The sequence below is a fragment of the Ixodes scapularis genome, unplaced genomic scaffold, assembly GCF_016920785.2.
Source record: "Ixodes scapularis isolate PalLabHiFi unplaced genomic scaffold, ASM1692078v2 PGA_scaffold13__105_contigs__length_92229423, whole genome shotgun sequence".
Lineage (NCBI taxonomy): Eukaryota > Metazoa > Arthropoda > Arachnida > Ixodida > Ixodidae > Ixodes > Ixodes scapularis.
The window spans coordinates 88,794,461-88,809,595 of NW_024609839.1; the positions used below are offsets into that span (position 1 = coordinate 88,794,461).

Sequence of the window (15,135 nt, forward strand, 5' to 3'; positions counted from 1 at the left end):
CACTCTAAAATGAAGGAGGGATCGGTGCCCGAGTGGGCTAGCGCACACCAACTCGGACCACGTGGAGCGAAAGCTGGCGCTGCAGAACCCAGGGATCCTGGGTTCAATCCCCACCCCTGCCCGTTTCGATCTGGATGAGCATCGTACTGGCGTGCGGTCGTGTATCACTACTGTGTGATGCAAGCTAAAGACCCCGGCTAGCGGTTGTACCGCTCTGGATAAATTTAGCATCTACAGCTGGGAGACTCGTCGCCCCTGGAGGCAGACCAAGTTCTAGGATGTATAAACATACTCAGAGCCCATTTTGTTTTGTAAATTGAAGGTGACTTGTTGCGCAAAAAAGGTGCTACAAATGACACGTGCAACTAAAGTCCAGTATCAAAACTTTTACTTTTTTAGAGGGCACTGGAAATAATTATTTTAAATCAGTTTAGTCACTGAGTAGGAACGTAACCTTTTAACTAAATACCAATTTGGTTTCCGTAGAGGTCTCGGCACAAAAATCTGATTTGCTCGCGCAAAAGAAATTAATCCTGACTGCGCTTGAAGAAAGATAATTAGTTCTTCTAATCTTCGTGGGTCTAACTAAAGCATTAGATAGTGTGAGTCATACACTACTGGGTCAAAAACTTCAGTGCTATAGTTTCCGTGGGAAGGCTGCATCCTCCCCAAGGAAACACTTTCCGAAATTATAAACGAAAGCACTTTTCACTCGACTACCCTTCTCGTAAGAGGAGAAGACATGACGTTAAGTTGAAGTAAATAAGGTTGTTGACTGGCATTGATCTTTTAGGTGGTGTGGGCTAAGTCCAAGCTTCCAGGCCGCGTTTGCAGCGTGCATTCCACGCCATCAAGATCCTCGCTTTTAACAGCCCCTGGGTGTGAGTTCTCCGAGCACGTGGTGTGAACATGCTACGGAAGGGCTAGAATGACAGTTCAATAGACAAATGAAAAGGATACTCAATTGTGACGGCCGGGGCTCGCCTTCCCATTAACGTCATCGTGTGGCAAAGAAGGCCGAACTTCCTCTTTTCAATTAAAGGTTCTTGACGTCTCGTTTTTTTTGTGTTTTTTTGTGATTTTATTTTTATGGTGGCTCCCGATTTCTTTTTTCTGCATAAAACGGATCGAAACCGAAGCATGAATCGACAGCGAAGAAGGAGACTTAATTACACAATTTATAGAACGGGTAACATGGAGCAACGTTTTCAACTTCTCCTCCTTCTCTTGTTGGTAAGCGTAACACTGAGTAAATGAACGCTGTACGGCGCTACGAGGTAATGGGACCAATCAAGCAGCATAAAAAGTGCAAGTCATTAGGCCTTTTTTGTTTGTGATTGGTTGGGCGATGTAAGGACACGTAGAGAAACAAGACGAACACCATGGCGGTGCGATTTGGGCCCTTTCTGATTAATCCCATAAGCTCGTAGCGACAACTGCATATGGATTTCAGGTGCAAATAAGTATACGTACTGATAAACCTGCCTGTTTGTTCCTTCGTAGATAATCTTTTAAACTTGCTCCTTCGAGAGCGATCACGAGGCTTCACCATCTTTATATAGTGAGCCAGTAGTTTCGAAATAAATAGTCTGTTTAAAATGACACGTCTATTGCGCAAACAAAAGGAACGAAATTCCGCCACTGTTACAACAGTTAAAACTTCTATACTTGTACCACGCGTCAGGTAGCAGGGCATGTAATATGTCGCACACAAGCGATGGTCGGCGTAGTCATGGTGATAACAGCTTTACAATCGAACAATCTTTAACCTACTTCAACGCCGTAGATCTTTTATAAGCATGAATAATGTAGCACCAGTAAAGTTTGAATTAAAAGGTATTCCAAGCTTTCATTTAAGCGGAAGCGATGACTCCATTCTGCTTTCAAATATTAATTTCAGTTTGTTTACTTTTCAATAGATTCCCATCCAACAAAGTAAGTACACACAATTTGGCCACTCACTTCCCAAATATGTTATCATTTGTAAGAGTCACGCAAGTAGTCTTGACCCTGCCTATTCTTCGCAAAGTAATATGATGTGATTTTTTTATAAATCTATTAGCTTGACTCAGGGACTACCTGAGTGACCAAAAGCAATGTTTGGTACTAAAAAGTAAAAAATTCGAATGTGTAGGTATCACTTTTGTGTCCCCCAGGGTTTTGTCTTGGATCCTGTGCTCTCCCTGGAATATATTAATGGTATTACCAACGAAATTCAATCAAATATAAGACTATTCGCAGATGACTGCATTGTTTATAGGGTATTTAAGCATATGAACGATATCAATATCTTACAGACCGATATGGACAACATTTTTGTAATGCTTCAGTTGGAGGATGAATCTAAACGTTAAGAAGTGTGTGCACATAAGATTTACTAGAAAAAGATGTCCCATTTTATCTGACTAAGTAGTAAATAATGAAATAATCGAAACCGAATCAAAGGTAAAGTACTTGGGGGGTTATGCAGTCTACTGATTTAACGTGGAAATCGCATATGTAGATACGATAGCCCTAAACGCAGTAGGTATTATTAGTTTTATAAGACGAAATTCCCGACAGGGATCAAGAAAATTATGGAAACGTTGTATTTTACTTTTGTTCGCCCATGTATGGAACATGCGACAATTGTTTGGGACAATAATTGAATAGACAAACTTGAAGATGTTCAGAACTGGCGTGCTAGACTTGTTTTGAATAATTAGCAACTTGGAGAAAACGTTACCAGTATGAAGGCAACCCTAAATTTGGTATCAATTGGTGAAAGGAGAAAATCTTTTTCGTTAAAATTTCTTGATAATATATATATGTCACAATTCCCTACTGAAAAAAACCATTTGAAATTCAAACGGGTGACAAACTGGTAAATCAAACGGGTGCAAACTTGTCGACCCGTTTGGATCAAACGTGATTATGGGATACGGGTAGCCGTTTGAAACGGTACCCGCTCGAAACGGTACCCATTTGATACAGGTGCCCGTTTGATACGGCTGCCCGTTTGATACAGGTGCCCGTTCGACCTTGCACGTGACCACATGTTTGAACGTGCCATTCGAATCGGGAAATTATGCGCTAGCCCTAAACGGGGATCCTCTGGTAGGTTGGTTATCTTAAACTTATTTAAGCCGTTCCGAAACTCATAAACCTATTTATAACATGCAGGAAACACGTAGAACAAATGTGCTCACGTAGGTGCTTGCAAATGGACAGGCAAACAGACACAAAAGATTGTTTTCAATTCTCCTCAAAGTTTATTACGTCTTCTGTGGACAAGTACAAACGTGCAAGCGATCTGTGAAATGTGAGAGGCACTCTAAGCTTTTATACAACTGAGAAGATATCAAACCATACAAGAACCAAGGTAATTCTAGACTATGAAGGTAGGCTTTCGGGAAATTATTCGCCCGGCTGCCGCGAGAATAGTGGCTGCATAATTATATAGATAATCTGGAAGAGTACGAGTAGAAGAACGGTCAATCGTTGCCAAGAAGTAGGTTGCAGTGCACTTACCATAAAAATAGCGGACTTGAAAGACGTAATCCGTGATATTTGTCGAAACGGTCAAAGCAGGACAACCACACAAACACAAATGAGAGGGAACGGCTTCTTGGATGTTTCAACACGATGTGGCGCACAAGCTGTCCAGTTGCCGAACCCAACCATGCCGCAAGAATTCCTGACTTCTTTGAAGAATCGCTTGTTGCCGATATAGACCTAGGACTTTTCAAACACTGATAGCTTTGGTGCACATCCAATACGTTGTCGAGACACATCCTAATAAGACCGCAGTGTTAGGCGACAGATCGAAGCAGGTGGACGCGCTAAGTTCGAGCTGGAACTGACAACAAGCAGACAAAGAAAAAAGCGGCTGCTAGGCGCACCCTTCCGGATCTCGATGCTTATCAGCGTGTAGCTCGCGCGCGGCTGTGGGTCACGTGACGGGTGACAAGAGGAAAGGGAGGGGGCGAGGGCCACAGGGAACAGTCCCTCTCCCTCTCCCCAGGCATTCCAGAGCGATGTGTTTTTGTAACCCCTCACCAAAAATAAATAAAAATAAAAACACGCGCGCGCGCGCGCATTTTAGCAGGTTTGAACTTTGGAAATGGCGGCGGGGCGGCCAGAAGCTCGGCTTGCGCCCGAGCGAAGAAAGTAGTCAGCGCGAGCTCGTAGTTCGACTGCTGCAACGGCGGGCGTGCTCTCGCAATGCTCGATGTTCTTGCAGCCGCGTGTACGCGTGCTACCTTCGCTGCGTCTTGAATTAAAGTGAAACGGAGTCTAGACGTACATTCTTTCACGCGGTCGCGTCTTCTGCGAGAGGGATTCGAGCTGAATAAGTAAATTGAGGCAACAAAGATGGACAAAGTTTTAAAGTTCTGTCAAAAATATCGGCTCACCGACGCCGCGCGTTTACGTAAAACAACATCAACAAAAGAGGTGTTAGTCTTAGTTGCAGTATAAGCGAACATCAGCGCAATTGAAATATAAATATAATTACTTGCATTACGCGGACGATCTCAAATCGATGAACCGGCGCTCCCAGCCTTCCGGAAACATTGGCTGCCACGGCTGAAACGCTAGGCGTGCCCAGGCCGCCGATCTGTACGTTCAGTATCTAACGGGCTCCGGAGAGCCGTTTGATTAAACCGGTGCAGTTTGCAACATGGTCACCGGTTTGAGCAAACGTGTGACAACTTTGCCCAAACGAGTCGCCCATTTGCCCAGACGAGCGACCCGTTTGTCAAAGGAGTGACCTGTTTGTCCAAATAGGTGACCGTTATGGCTCATACGGGGGACCCCTTTGAGCCATACGGGCGACCCGTTTGACAAACTGGTGACCGGTATGCTTAAACGGTTACCGGTATGGACCCGTTTATTTTCATATAGGTGCCAAATGGTTTTTTTCAGTAGGGTTGCCTCCTAATCAGTAGGGGCACATTTCTGCATGATCCTTTTTATGTATCAGGAAGAGCAGACAACCCAAAAAGTATCCGACCATACTTTTGTCGTACTGATATTTTTGCCTTTTCATTTTTTTTTTCCAAAAACAATCGAAGATCGGAAAAAAATTGCTGAAGGATGTAAATTTGCCTAATTTTGAAACTGCGGTTTATTCGATTTTGGTGTTTTTTTCAGTACTAAGCGAGCTTGGCCTGATATTGTTCATAGTTTCTATTTGTGCAAAATAAAAGAAAAATTGAGTTTTATAGTTTCGACAAGAAACATTCTGTACACAACGTACTCTGCAATTATGCCAAAACGGTGATGCAGTTTTCCATGCAAGCGATAAGATTAAAAACCTTTAATAACGAATTACGTTTTCTGTTTGCGTTGCCCGCCGTAGATTTATTAATTGCTCCCCATTTTTGCTCAAGAATGTTTTCCTAGAAGTGCAACCTCATGAGTTGCTTCTCTCCAGACGCACTCGTAGTTTACAAGCGTTGATTAGTTTGTTTCCAACTCACGGTGAAACCCTTTACCGACACCCCCGAAAGACGCCTATAAAAAAAATAAAAGGCTTTACTATGAAGTAGGAACTACTCTAAAAGCTTCTAAATAGGAATTCATAAAGGCCTACGTTTTAGCAAAACCCAATTTACAAGTTTCTAATGATCGAGAATACTTATTTGCGGCTCGATATATGGCTTTTTGGCTCAAAGTCAAGCAGCTCCGAGCGACAGCGTGCTGTAATATTTCGGCGAGGTCATGATCCGTATGTGAAACATTTAGGTCGTAAACAATACTATGATAAAGAATACTCATTGCGATTTTAATGTGCATTTTTCTGATTATTCAACTGGATGTGCCTTCCAAGGCAATTTACACACCCAATGCAGCGCAGGAGCGATAAGAAGTCTAATTTTTGTCGATGAAAACCTCTGTTCAGTCGCGTTGCTACGTCTGTTCAGCGAAACTGCTTCAGTAGTAGATTGATATAAGTGCGTGAACATATTTTCACATGGCAAAATTGTAGTATTTTATATATTCCAGAGATAACTATAATTTTAACGCAATTGAATCTTCACAAGCGCCGTAAAAATATGCCGCAAACAAAAACAGAAAGAAAAGGGAGAAATGTTCTTTTATCCTGAACTTCAGCTTTTACTACTTTCAACAAAAAAGGAGAGCAATGATATTCATATGGGAAGGGTTAGTCAATTAACTTTTGAGTCGATTGCATTTTCTTTCGAAACGAGGGTCTGGGATAGGAATGAACCTATGGTGTTGACGTCTAAGGCATGGTGTTCATGCTGTGAATAAAAAGACCTTCTGGTGAAGGTGTCGGATTATGATACACAGGTTTTGAATCACGCTATTGGAGAAGAAAAAAAAGGTTTTCTGAGACCCTCTTCCAGTCCCTGCTTATATAATCCGCAAACTAGACTTTCGTAGTTTGTTGTTTTGTTTTTTTTTTGGCATCCGACGATGTGATACAAAAGCACTTCAACTTTCCAAAACCTAAGTTTGTTTTATTGTCTTTTTTGTGAAGCTTCGGCGGTCAATTTTAGGGTTAATGGGGATTCGTTTCAAGTCCTAACCAAACCTTTTTTATTTGTTTCTAAAATCAAAATTTCCACGCATTTAACACGCTTACAACTCTTGGCCAATGAGGTTTAGCTGCACACTCTTAGAAAAAAGTTAGCAAAAAGTTGGTAACTGCAGCAGTTAATTACTACCTTCTTTACCGCTACTACCTTTTGACTCGCTATACATTTACTACATGAAACGCGCGGTAGGTAGTAAAACGTTATTAACTGCGGCAGTATACCTTTTCCTGACCATTACTATATTTTTACTATCCATTTACTACCTCAAACGGGCGACTGAAGCGAGAACATGACAGATGAGTACCTATAGGGACGTTGTTTTACAGACTGCAGGAAATAATTACTATGTTTACCGTTCCTTGTTAGCATGAGAAACCATCCTTGGTACGTTTAGCGAAAATCTTCGACAATAATTTTGGTGCGAAAGCAGCATCACGTTTGTAACATCGTTGACGTACAAGGTGATCACTAACCAACCGACTTCTCTAAAATTATCAGCATGAAAGACGCATGGGTAGCCATTGAGAGCAGCGATTGAGTTAGAGTATTGTCGCGTGTGTGCTGTGCGTGTTTCATCTATGCTGCTTTACCGTAAATGTCGTAAATAATTACTGCGTGTACCGTTACTTCTTACTAAAAGTTAGCGTGTCGTCGCATGTGTGTTGTATGTGTGTGTCATCTATGTTATGAATGCTTGTCAGCGTTAAATGTATAATACGTATGAAAATGTGCATGTAAGCAGCGTGGAAATAAAATCAATTTCTGCGCTAATACATTTCTCGCCAATTTTGAATTGGACGTCGACTAGTGCCACCTGGGTTCGGGGGTTTTAGAGCAATTTGTGAAATACATGGGCTCTATTGTTGAGGCTAATAAACATTACTAGCTTGGCCTTTCCTACCTACGGTTACGAGGTATCTTGTAGTATAGTTGACAAGCAGCTTTAGCTCTTACCTAGTAAATTCTGCTAGTTCTTAAAAGAGCACAAACCTTCTTTCTTTTATTTTTAGGTTGCGGCTACCTTTTTGATGTTCAAGATGCGATCTACGAATTCCTCGTGACGAACTGCTCTAACAATGAAAGGGTGTTAACTTTTGATATCGAAGGAGACAACAAAACCCGAGGTGCCACTGGGAACGCCGAAAAACTTGCAGAGTATGTTGCGCTATGTTTTTGGCCCGAATAAAAACACAGCTAAGCTACAGTCACTAGAAATTGAAAGCACGTGCTTGCCAAGATTATTATCTGACCAACAGTCGCTATTTAGCACTACTGACTTTCCAAATTCCCGATATGTAGTCTTGGGCTGCCCTCGCAATGATTGCCTCTATCGTGTCGTTTGCTTATTTTCACACTGTTCAAAGCAAAGGGCAGAATCCACAGATTTCTTGCGTTAATTATTCACATCTACCAGTAGACATGTCATTTCACTATAGAGAAGTATAGCGAAAGAGCTCACCACTGAAGATGTCGTTTGTCTTCAAACAAACCAAGGCAAGAGAAAAGACGTGGAAACACCGATCAAAAATAATAACTGCATGCTTTTCTTAAAACAAGGTTTGCTCCATTTTTTTTTTACTCTTCTTCAATTAATTGGTTTATTTATTAAGGTTGTAAAATTCTAAATAAACTTTAGAATTCAATTTTTAAAAACAGTGCGCCAATCATAACGTACTTATGAGCTAATAATTAGTGTTTACTTCTAACTAAATGCCCTATTTTTTGGTCGCCTCATAGTGTGTCAATATATATTTACATGTATTTCTTTCTGTTTTAAGTATCATTATTGTGTAAGTGCACTCGGATGCACGTTCAACGTCCATTCCAGGCAATACAAATATTTTCTCTTGCTAAACGATAAATGGGAGCTAGTTCTGGGCATGCGCTGCAAACCAACCTAATAATATTGTGTTGTGTGTATGTTTACACAGCCGGAACTTATCATTCCCAATGGGCGTCTGGTGAAGTTCAAGGACACTTGACAAAAGTCGACGAGGAATTTGACCGCCGTGATTTGCCGGCCCAATGGTCAAGCGCGGCGCCAGCCAATCACGGCCGCTGAATTCCTAGCCGACTTGTGCGCCAAGTGTCAGATTAGAGCATCTGGTCTGGAATATTCGACGGTTCCCGCCCTATTCTTCGTTTTAATTTAAAAAGAAACTGAATCGTTCTGTATTTGACCAAAAACTTTTAAATTATCTTCATTTGGCGTCCAGAATCACGAATATCAAAATTATTCTTCAATTAAATGCACGGAGGGTGCAGAAAGTAATTTCTAAAATACCGCCCAAGCCCCTCCTTCCGGGGCGTGACGTCATATTAGCAGTTTCCGGAATCTCCGCTCTCTGGCGCTTCTGCAGCGGCTATCAAAGATGTGCACGCGCACTCTCGCTAATTTCAGAAAAAGGTAAAAAGGAGACGTCGCGAGTGTTGTCAGTGCGGGTGAATATACTTGGCAAGCTCGCAAATGCACGCGCTGCCCACACGAGCGACACGCGCTTGGCGCACCAAAGATCCTTGTGTGACTTCACGACTGTTAGAGGTTTTTCGTGTTTTCTCGCGTTTAAGTACATACCCTGTGAACACGAACGTGATACTCAAATTCACGGGATAAAAATACGTCTGAATACACCTCTAACTCGTTTTCTTTTTTTTTTTTTTTCTTTCTAAGAATTGTCTTTTTTTTTTTGCCGTTATTAGAATCCTATGGATTGAATGAAGCGGCGCCAAAAGTGCCTCGTAATTTTGGGCGTTAGCTATGACTGGCGAAACGAATCGACTACTCTGAATCCGCTCTTATCATGCGCTTCTTTTCTGGGTGTGATTGGTCTAGCCGATGATAGCGAACCCACAAAACGAGTAAGCTAATGACGACGCACTGTTGGCGTTCATTGGTTGGCTTCTTCAGATCGCGGCTTTGGTTGAGGGCGGACTTAAAGGAAAACGTAGCGTAGTTAATTTATTCGCCAAAAGAGGGACTCAAGTAAGTCCGAGCAACAAAAAGGGAAAAGTAATTACGAGACATCAATTACTAAACGTATTTTATAATTTTGTAAGCGGATAAAGCACCCTTCACGTGGCGTTTGAAATCGTATGAAAAAATAGGACCCTTAGGTCCGGAGCATTTCTATACTGGCGGTCAGCTTTCTGTGGTAATGCATTCAATGCTAGGGGAAAGGGTGCACCAAACGCCGTACACGTGCTTTCCTCCTCTCTTCGGATTGCCACAGAAAGCAGACCGCGAGTATAGGTTTTAGTTTTTTTAGTTTCATAATTAGTTTCATAATAACACGATTTCGTGCAATCTTCGCTTTGTGCTCATCTCTAGTCAGTGTGTGCTTGAGTTTTGTCTGGTTCGTGGGCTCTTTCTTCCATCCGCATATTGTGTTTATCGTATTTTTGTTTAGTATCCCTGCACAATAACCGCAATGTTGTTGCTGAATACCATGAAACGTATTGATTAATTTACTAATAACATTATTGTCAGATAATTATGATTTTGGTCTGGCCCTGAAAGTATTGCCTCGTTAGCGGTCTTATAATGAAGAACAAAATGTTTTTGGTGATTTTTGCGATTGATTTGATAGCGCAGCGAGAACCAAACTTCTCTCGCATGATGGAAAATCGTGGTTATATGCTATCGAATGTATCGCACTCCAAAGTTATCTGAATGTTTCTCAATGCAGACACCCACCTGTGAAGTTCCACGTCGGCCCGGTGACGTACGGCACTGCTAAAGTACAATCGCTAGAGTTGTCTGCTGTCTATGTCCAGACTTTTCACAACAACCAGTCTGACGTGGAGGACAGGGCTTATATATCGGAACAAATAGAACAGGAAGACGAGTACATGTGGACCGTTACCAGTGGAGCAGAATTATCTCTTAAGGTCAAGTTCAAAGTAGAAGTTCCACTAGTATATAGTTTCAGCACAGAATTTTCAGGAACACTGAAGACTAGTTCTGGATCCACCACGGTCGAAACACGCACTACGCGACAATGGATTAAACAAGATGTAAGAATACCCCCTGGAGCCATTATTGAAGCCAAGTGGTATGTCAGCAAAGCGCAAGTGGTGAGTAAAATTTAATATTTTTTTATATAAACCACCCGTTTAAAAGTTACAGTGCGAACACGCTCTTGTATAATTGCACCGTGTATTGAACCATCTCTCAACGAAGTTATATTGAACGAAACTGTATTTGCCTCCCGCAAAACGCAGAACAGAAAATATTTAAATAATTACTTTCGTTTCGAAAATATTCGCTTCTTTTATTAAAAATGCAGACTGCCGGATGTTAAAAAAAAAAAAAAAAAAAAGAAAGAAAGAAAAAACACGCTTCCGCTAAACACTGTAAAAGAATTCAACGTTGGAGAATATCAGTCATCCGCTTTGAGGTCCTATAACAAACTAATATTTTGCTCATGTTCAGCCTCATTGAAAAGCACGGCAAAAGAAGATAAACACGAAACCTATGTCGCCACACCCCCGCCCCCTTCTAAAGAATGATATCCGCCTGCTTTCGTCACCGAATGTGAATAGACACACACGCGAAACGCGTGTGTCTATTCACAAAATGGTGCCCACTGTTGCTCTCTAAAGCCAGGAACAGTGGGCGCCATTTTTCGAAGGCTGTATACTATCAACGCGTCAACGCTAGCTTGAAGCTCTAAGCTTGGCTTCCACAGATGCTCCGCTCGAAAGAAGTGGAATAGGATTTCAGGTCGGAGCTTGCACTAAGCCAACGACGGAACCGCCAAAAGTTGGTGGTTCCGCCGAAGCTTAGTGCAATAAGATGGGCATAACAGTTAACGTGGACACTAACAGAGTAAAAGAAGACTTCCAGAGACGTTTGCTAGCGTGTCCGAAAGTGACGTCAGGCGTAAGGGTCCTGTAATGGACCTTTTTCCACTAAGGAGTGCCTCCATGACGGTTTCGCCGCCTACTACAAATGGAGGGCAACCGGACTTGCCTTCTCCCGTAGGAACAGATTAGTGTCGCAACAGAAGAGTGCCCCCCAAGAATGGCGAAAGAGCGGTCGAGGTCAAGGGAAAGGGTGTGCGCGTGCGCAGACGCTTACTGGAAAAAGGTTCATTGAACTTGTCTCGGGAAGGGTCAACGAAAAGCTATCGTTCGTCTCTCATGCGTTGCTTCTCACGTCACCCAAGACTGTTTCTTAACCGCTTTAAAGTAACTCCTACAACCGGAGTCACTGCACGTATACATCATACAAAAGACGGTCTGCAGACAGATTCGAACGCGAGTCACCGCGAGATTCGTGCTTCGAATGCCGCTCGGCGATGAGATCATGGAGAAACTTGGCACATGGCATTCGAACCACGGATATTGTGGTCACCCGTGTTTGCAGACTGTCTTTTGTATGAGGTGTGAGTAGTGTGACAGCGACTTACAATAGTAAGAAGCGTAATTTTGATTGTTGTTTTGCTCATTAAGTGCTCAATAAAGCAATATCACTGTTGAATCTCTACGAGCCGTTTAAAGAACAACCAGAATTACAGACAAACCAGGTAAGGGGTTAACGCTCCTTATGGTTGAAAGTTTAGAATCAAGTAAATTTGAACGTCCAGGAGCGCTTCTTGAACTGTTGTGCCTTTCAATAAGGGTCACACTATAACAGTCTTTCCCATTTTTATTTTTTTAGGAGGTGCCATGGGAATCAAACATTACCATGAAGGGATACGTCGCAGCGTTGTTTGAATCACCCACTGGGCTAACATGGAAGTACTTTAATGTGAACGACATTAAACATGAACAATTAATACACGAAGAAGATTCCGTCATATTCCAGGCAAAGGGGCTGTTTAAAGCAAACGTAGCTCAGAGCTACCACCTTTCCACCACCGAGAGAGAATTAACGCATCACACTGCGAGCTTGGCTAAATATATTTTCGAGGAATAAAGTTGGTGCACCACAACCGAGTGACTCAAACAGCCTTTTGAAGAAATAAAGATCCGAAGAAAGCAGTTCCAAACATTACTCTCTTGCGACTGAAGAATTGAAACGTCCTCCAATAAAGATATGAGTACACCTTAGGCCATCCTTTTCGGAGTTATATCTTACGGCACGGCATCATTTTCTTCATCTACTATATGGAATACACAGGGTGATTTTCTAAGAGTCACACTAATTTAAAAACAAAACCCGTCAATGCTACATTTCCGCGATTCCTGCTGGCGAGTTATACGGCCAGGGCGACATAGTATATGCGGCTAATCATAACGATACGTGGGCTAATTAAATACTATGTGTTAATTAAACTGTATTAGTCAAAATAGACATAAGGTTCCAAGTAAAAATTTACTGAGCGTTATCCAAAACCACTAAATCAATCTTTTGTTTTTTTTTAGAAATACTTTAATTGCGTATAAAGAGTAGTAGTACGCTAGACTCTTGCGAAGTATAGTAAACGGGCTGTTTTTCCACAGGTCATCCAGCAAGAGTCTCTCTCTTTGCATCAGACGTGTAGCAATTCCACAGAGTTCTATACTGAGTCTCTAACTCATCGCCTTTTGTATACGCTCTGCTGCATATTCCAGTTCCCGCTGTAAAGCTGCGCAACTTGGACCCCTGGCAGATATTTTGCAGCAGACTTTTATGGTATCTTATTCACAGTGGAATATACAACAAAAAACAATACATTGAAAGCTCTTCTTTTGATAGATTTGAGAAGTGTTTTACTGGCAGTTGCACATATACTTAGTAAGACAAATGTTGTTGCGATGCATGTACCTCATGAAATAAATCAGGCTCTTCCATCTGGACACGACATTACATTTTTCGGGGAACCTAGTCATGTGGGCATTACAGGCAACTATAAGGCTGATTAATTGTCTGCATTGTCTACGATCTCGACATAGCATCTTTAGCCTTGCCCCACCAGGAACTTAGACCTCTGTTAAAAACAGCATTTCATACAGCATTGCAGTTGGAATGAGACACTTAAGTTAAGAACAAGCTTCAGTTGATCTTGGCTACTTTCGGAATCTGGGAGGGTTAATCTCACAGGGAACGTTATCTTGAGGTTATTGTGTGTCCCTTGAGAATTGGTCATACCCGTCTGACACATTTGCACCTGCTTTGTTGGAAGGATGTAAAACAAGGTAAGAAGTGTGGAGAAGTGTTAACACTTATGCAAATCGTACTGCATTGTGGTGTTCATCACCACATACTTCCTTCGTGTTTCCCTGAACTTTTTAGGTGTCATCTTCCATTCCACCCTTTGTTTTTACTTGGCAATCACCCTCTAATACCATTTACCCGCGTTCCGAACTTTTTAAAATGGCTTGCTGTTTATATCTGTTATAACTGGTATAACATTTTAAAATTAAATGGCTGTTTATACCAGTTTTAACATAGCATTGACTTAGCTTCAGTTGCTTTTCTTCTCATTTAATTTTTTTAGCCTGACAAATGCAATTTGGCGTATTATGGTCTTCGTTGCTGTACGCCATAAAAATCCCAAAAAGCAATCAATCAAAATACCCAGTTTTCAACAAAAAAAAAGTATAAATGTCGTCGCCCTAGAAATATACATTCAACGGTTATATATAGTGTACAGTTTGCAAAACAAAGGGGCAAATGATAAAACAGGTATTTTTAGAAGCGAACAATTTTTGAATTTTGTTTATTGCCAGTATTGAAATTATTGAAAAATCCGCAATTTTGTAAACGAAAGCCAAAAGGTACGTCTAGAACTACATAATTTACGCCCATGTGTAGCGTGTAACTAAGGCAATAAACGAGCAAAGTTTGAATTAAGTATTCTTTTCTGAGAGCGGGACAAATATGTTTCAACATGTTTACATAAGGAAATTGATGGCACATGGCGGAGCTATCGGTCCAGCTGCGTGGGGATGTCCTTGTTTGTCGTCTATTTCTACTTCTCTGCGCGTGCACTAACACCGGCAAGATTAGACTGAGTACTTTATAAAACGTGTCTAGTTCGGGTAGCTCGAAAGCACGCCAGATATATAAGATTCAAGTTATTAGATATATAATATTAAACGAATTAAAATATTGAAACTACGTATGTTTCATTTTACACACGAAAGAGTAAACAGATAGGTTTCATTCTTAATGTTTCGTTTGTTCTCTTTCAATATTGTTTGTTGCTACGGGATGAGGACGATTCGTCACATGCGCACTCGTCACAGGACGATTGGTCACAGGACGATTCGTCACATAGGAACATTCGTCACAGTATGACTCGTCATGCGGGCAACTGGTCACATCGATCGGGCAGGGGACGATAGTAAACCACAAGTTTCAACAACAGCCCACAATCCGTGATGGCGAGTTTCACGACTTCCCACTGTCACATAAACCAATGGTTAGGAAAACTAATCTTAGGATACTCCTCCGCTTTTACTTTCATTATATTACGAGTCTTCAGCAGGTTGATCTCAGTTGCTGGCATGAACGAGCAATACTCCGACTGGCAGCCAAATCAGTTTTTACTTTTGCTTTGCATACACCTATTCGATAAAATCAATAAGTATCGGAAATCTTTCTTCTGAATGTGTACGAGTACTCCTCGTGCGGCATCGTGGCTCTACCTCTCTCTGTTGC

At 41.6% G+C, this 15,135-nt stretch overlaps 1 protein-coding gene across 1 annotated transcript; it reads left to right on the top strand.

The window, feature by feature from the left end:
- Positions 1-1,194: 1,194 nt before the first annotated feature.
- Positions 1,195-12,478, top strand: LOC115322015. Its single transcript, XM_040212901.1, has 5 exons — positions 1,195-1,233; positions 1,920-1,935; positions 7,556-7,700; positions 10,232-10,619; positions 12,208-12,478. Exons 1-5 carry the CDS (start codon positions 1,195-1,197, stop codon positions 12,463-12,465), a joined length of 846 nt encoding a protein of 281 aa, XP_040068835.1. The 3' UTR covers positions 12,466-12,478.
- Positions 12,479-15,135: the final 2,657 nt, after the last annotated feature.

Coding starts and splice junctions, on each gene's coding strand:
- LOC115322015 (XM_040212901.1), top strand. CDS start 1,195: ATGGAGCAACGTTTTCAACTTCTCCTCCTTCTCTTGTTG. Junction 7,701..10,231: donor AACGCCGAAAAACTTGCAGA/GTATGTTGCGCT, acceptor TTCTCAATGCAG/ACACCCACCTGTGAAGTTCC. Junction 10,620..12,207: donor ATGTCAGCAAAGCGCAAGTG/GTGAGTAAAATT, acceptor TTATTTTTTTAG/GAGGTGCCATGGGAATCAAA.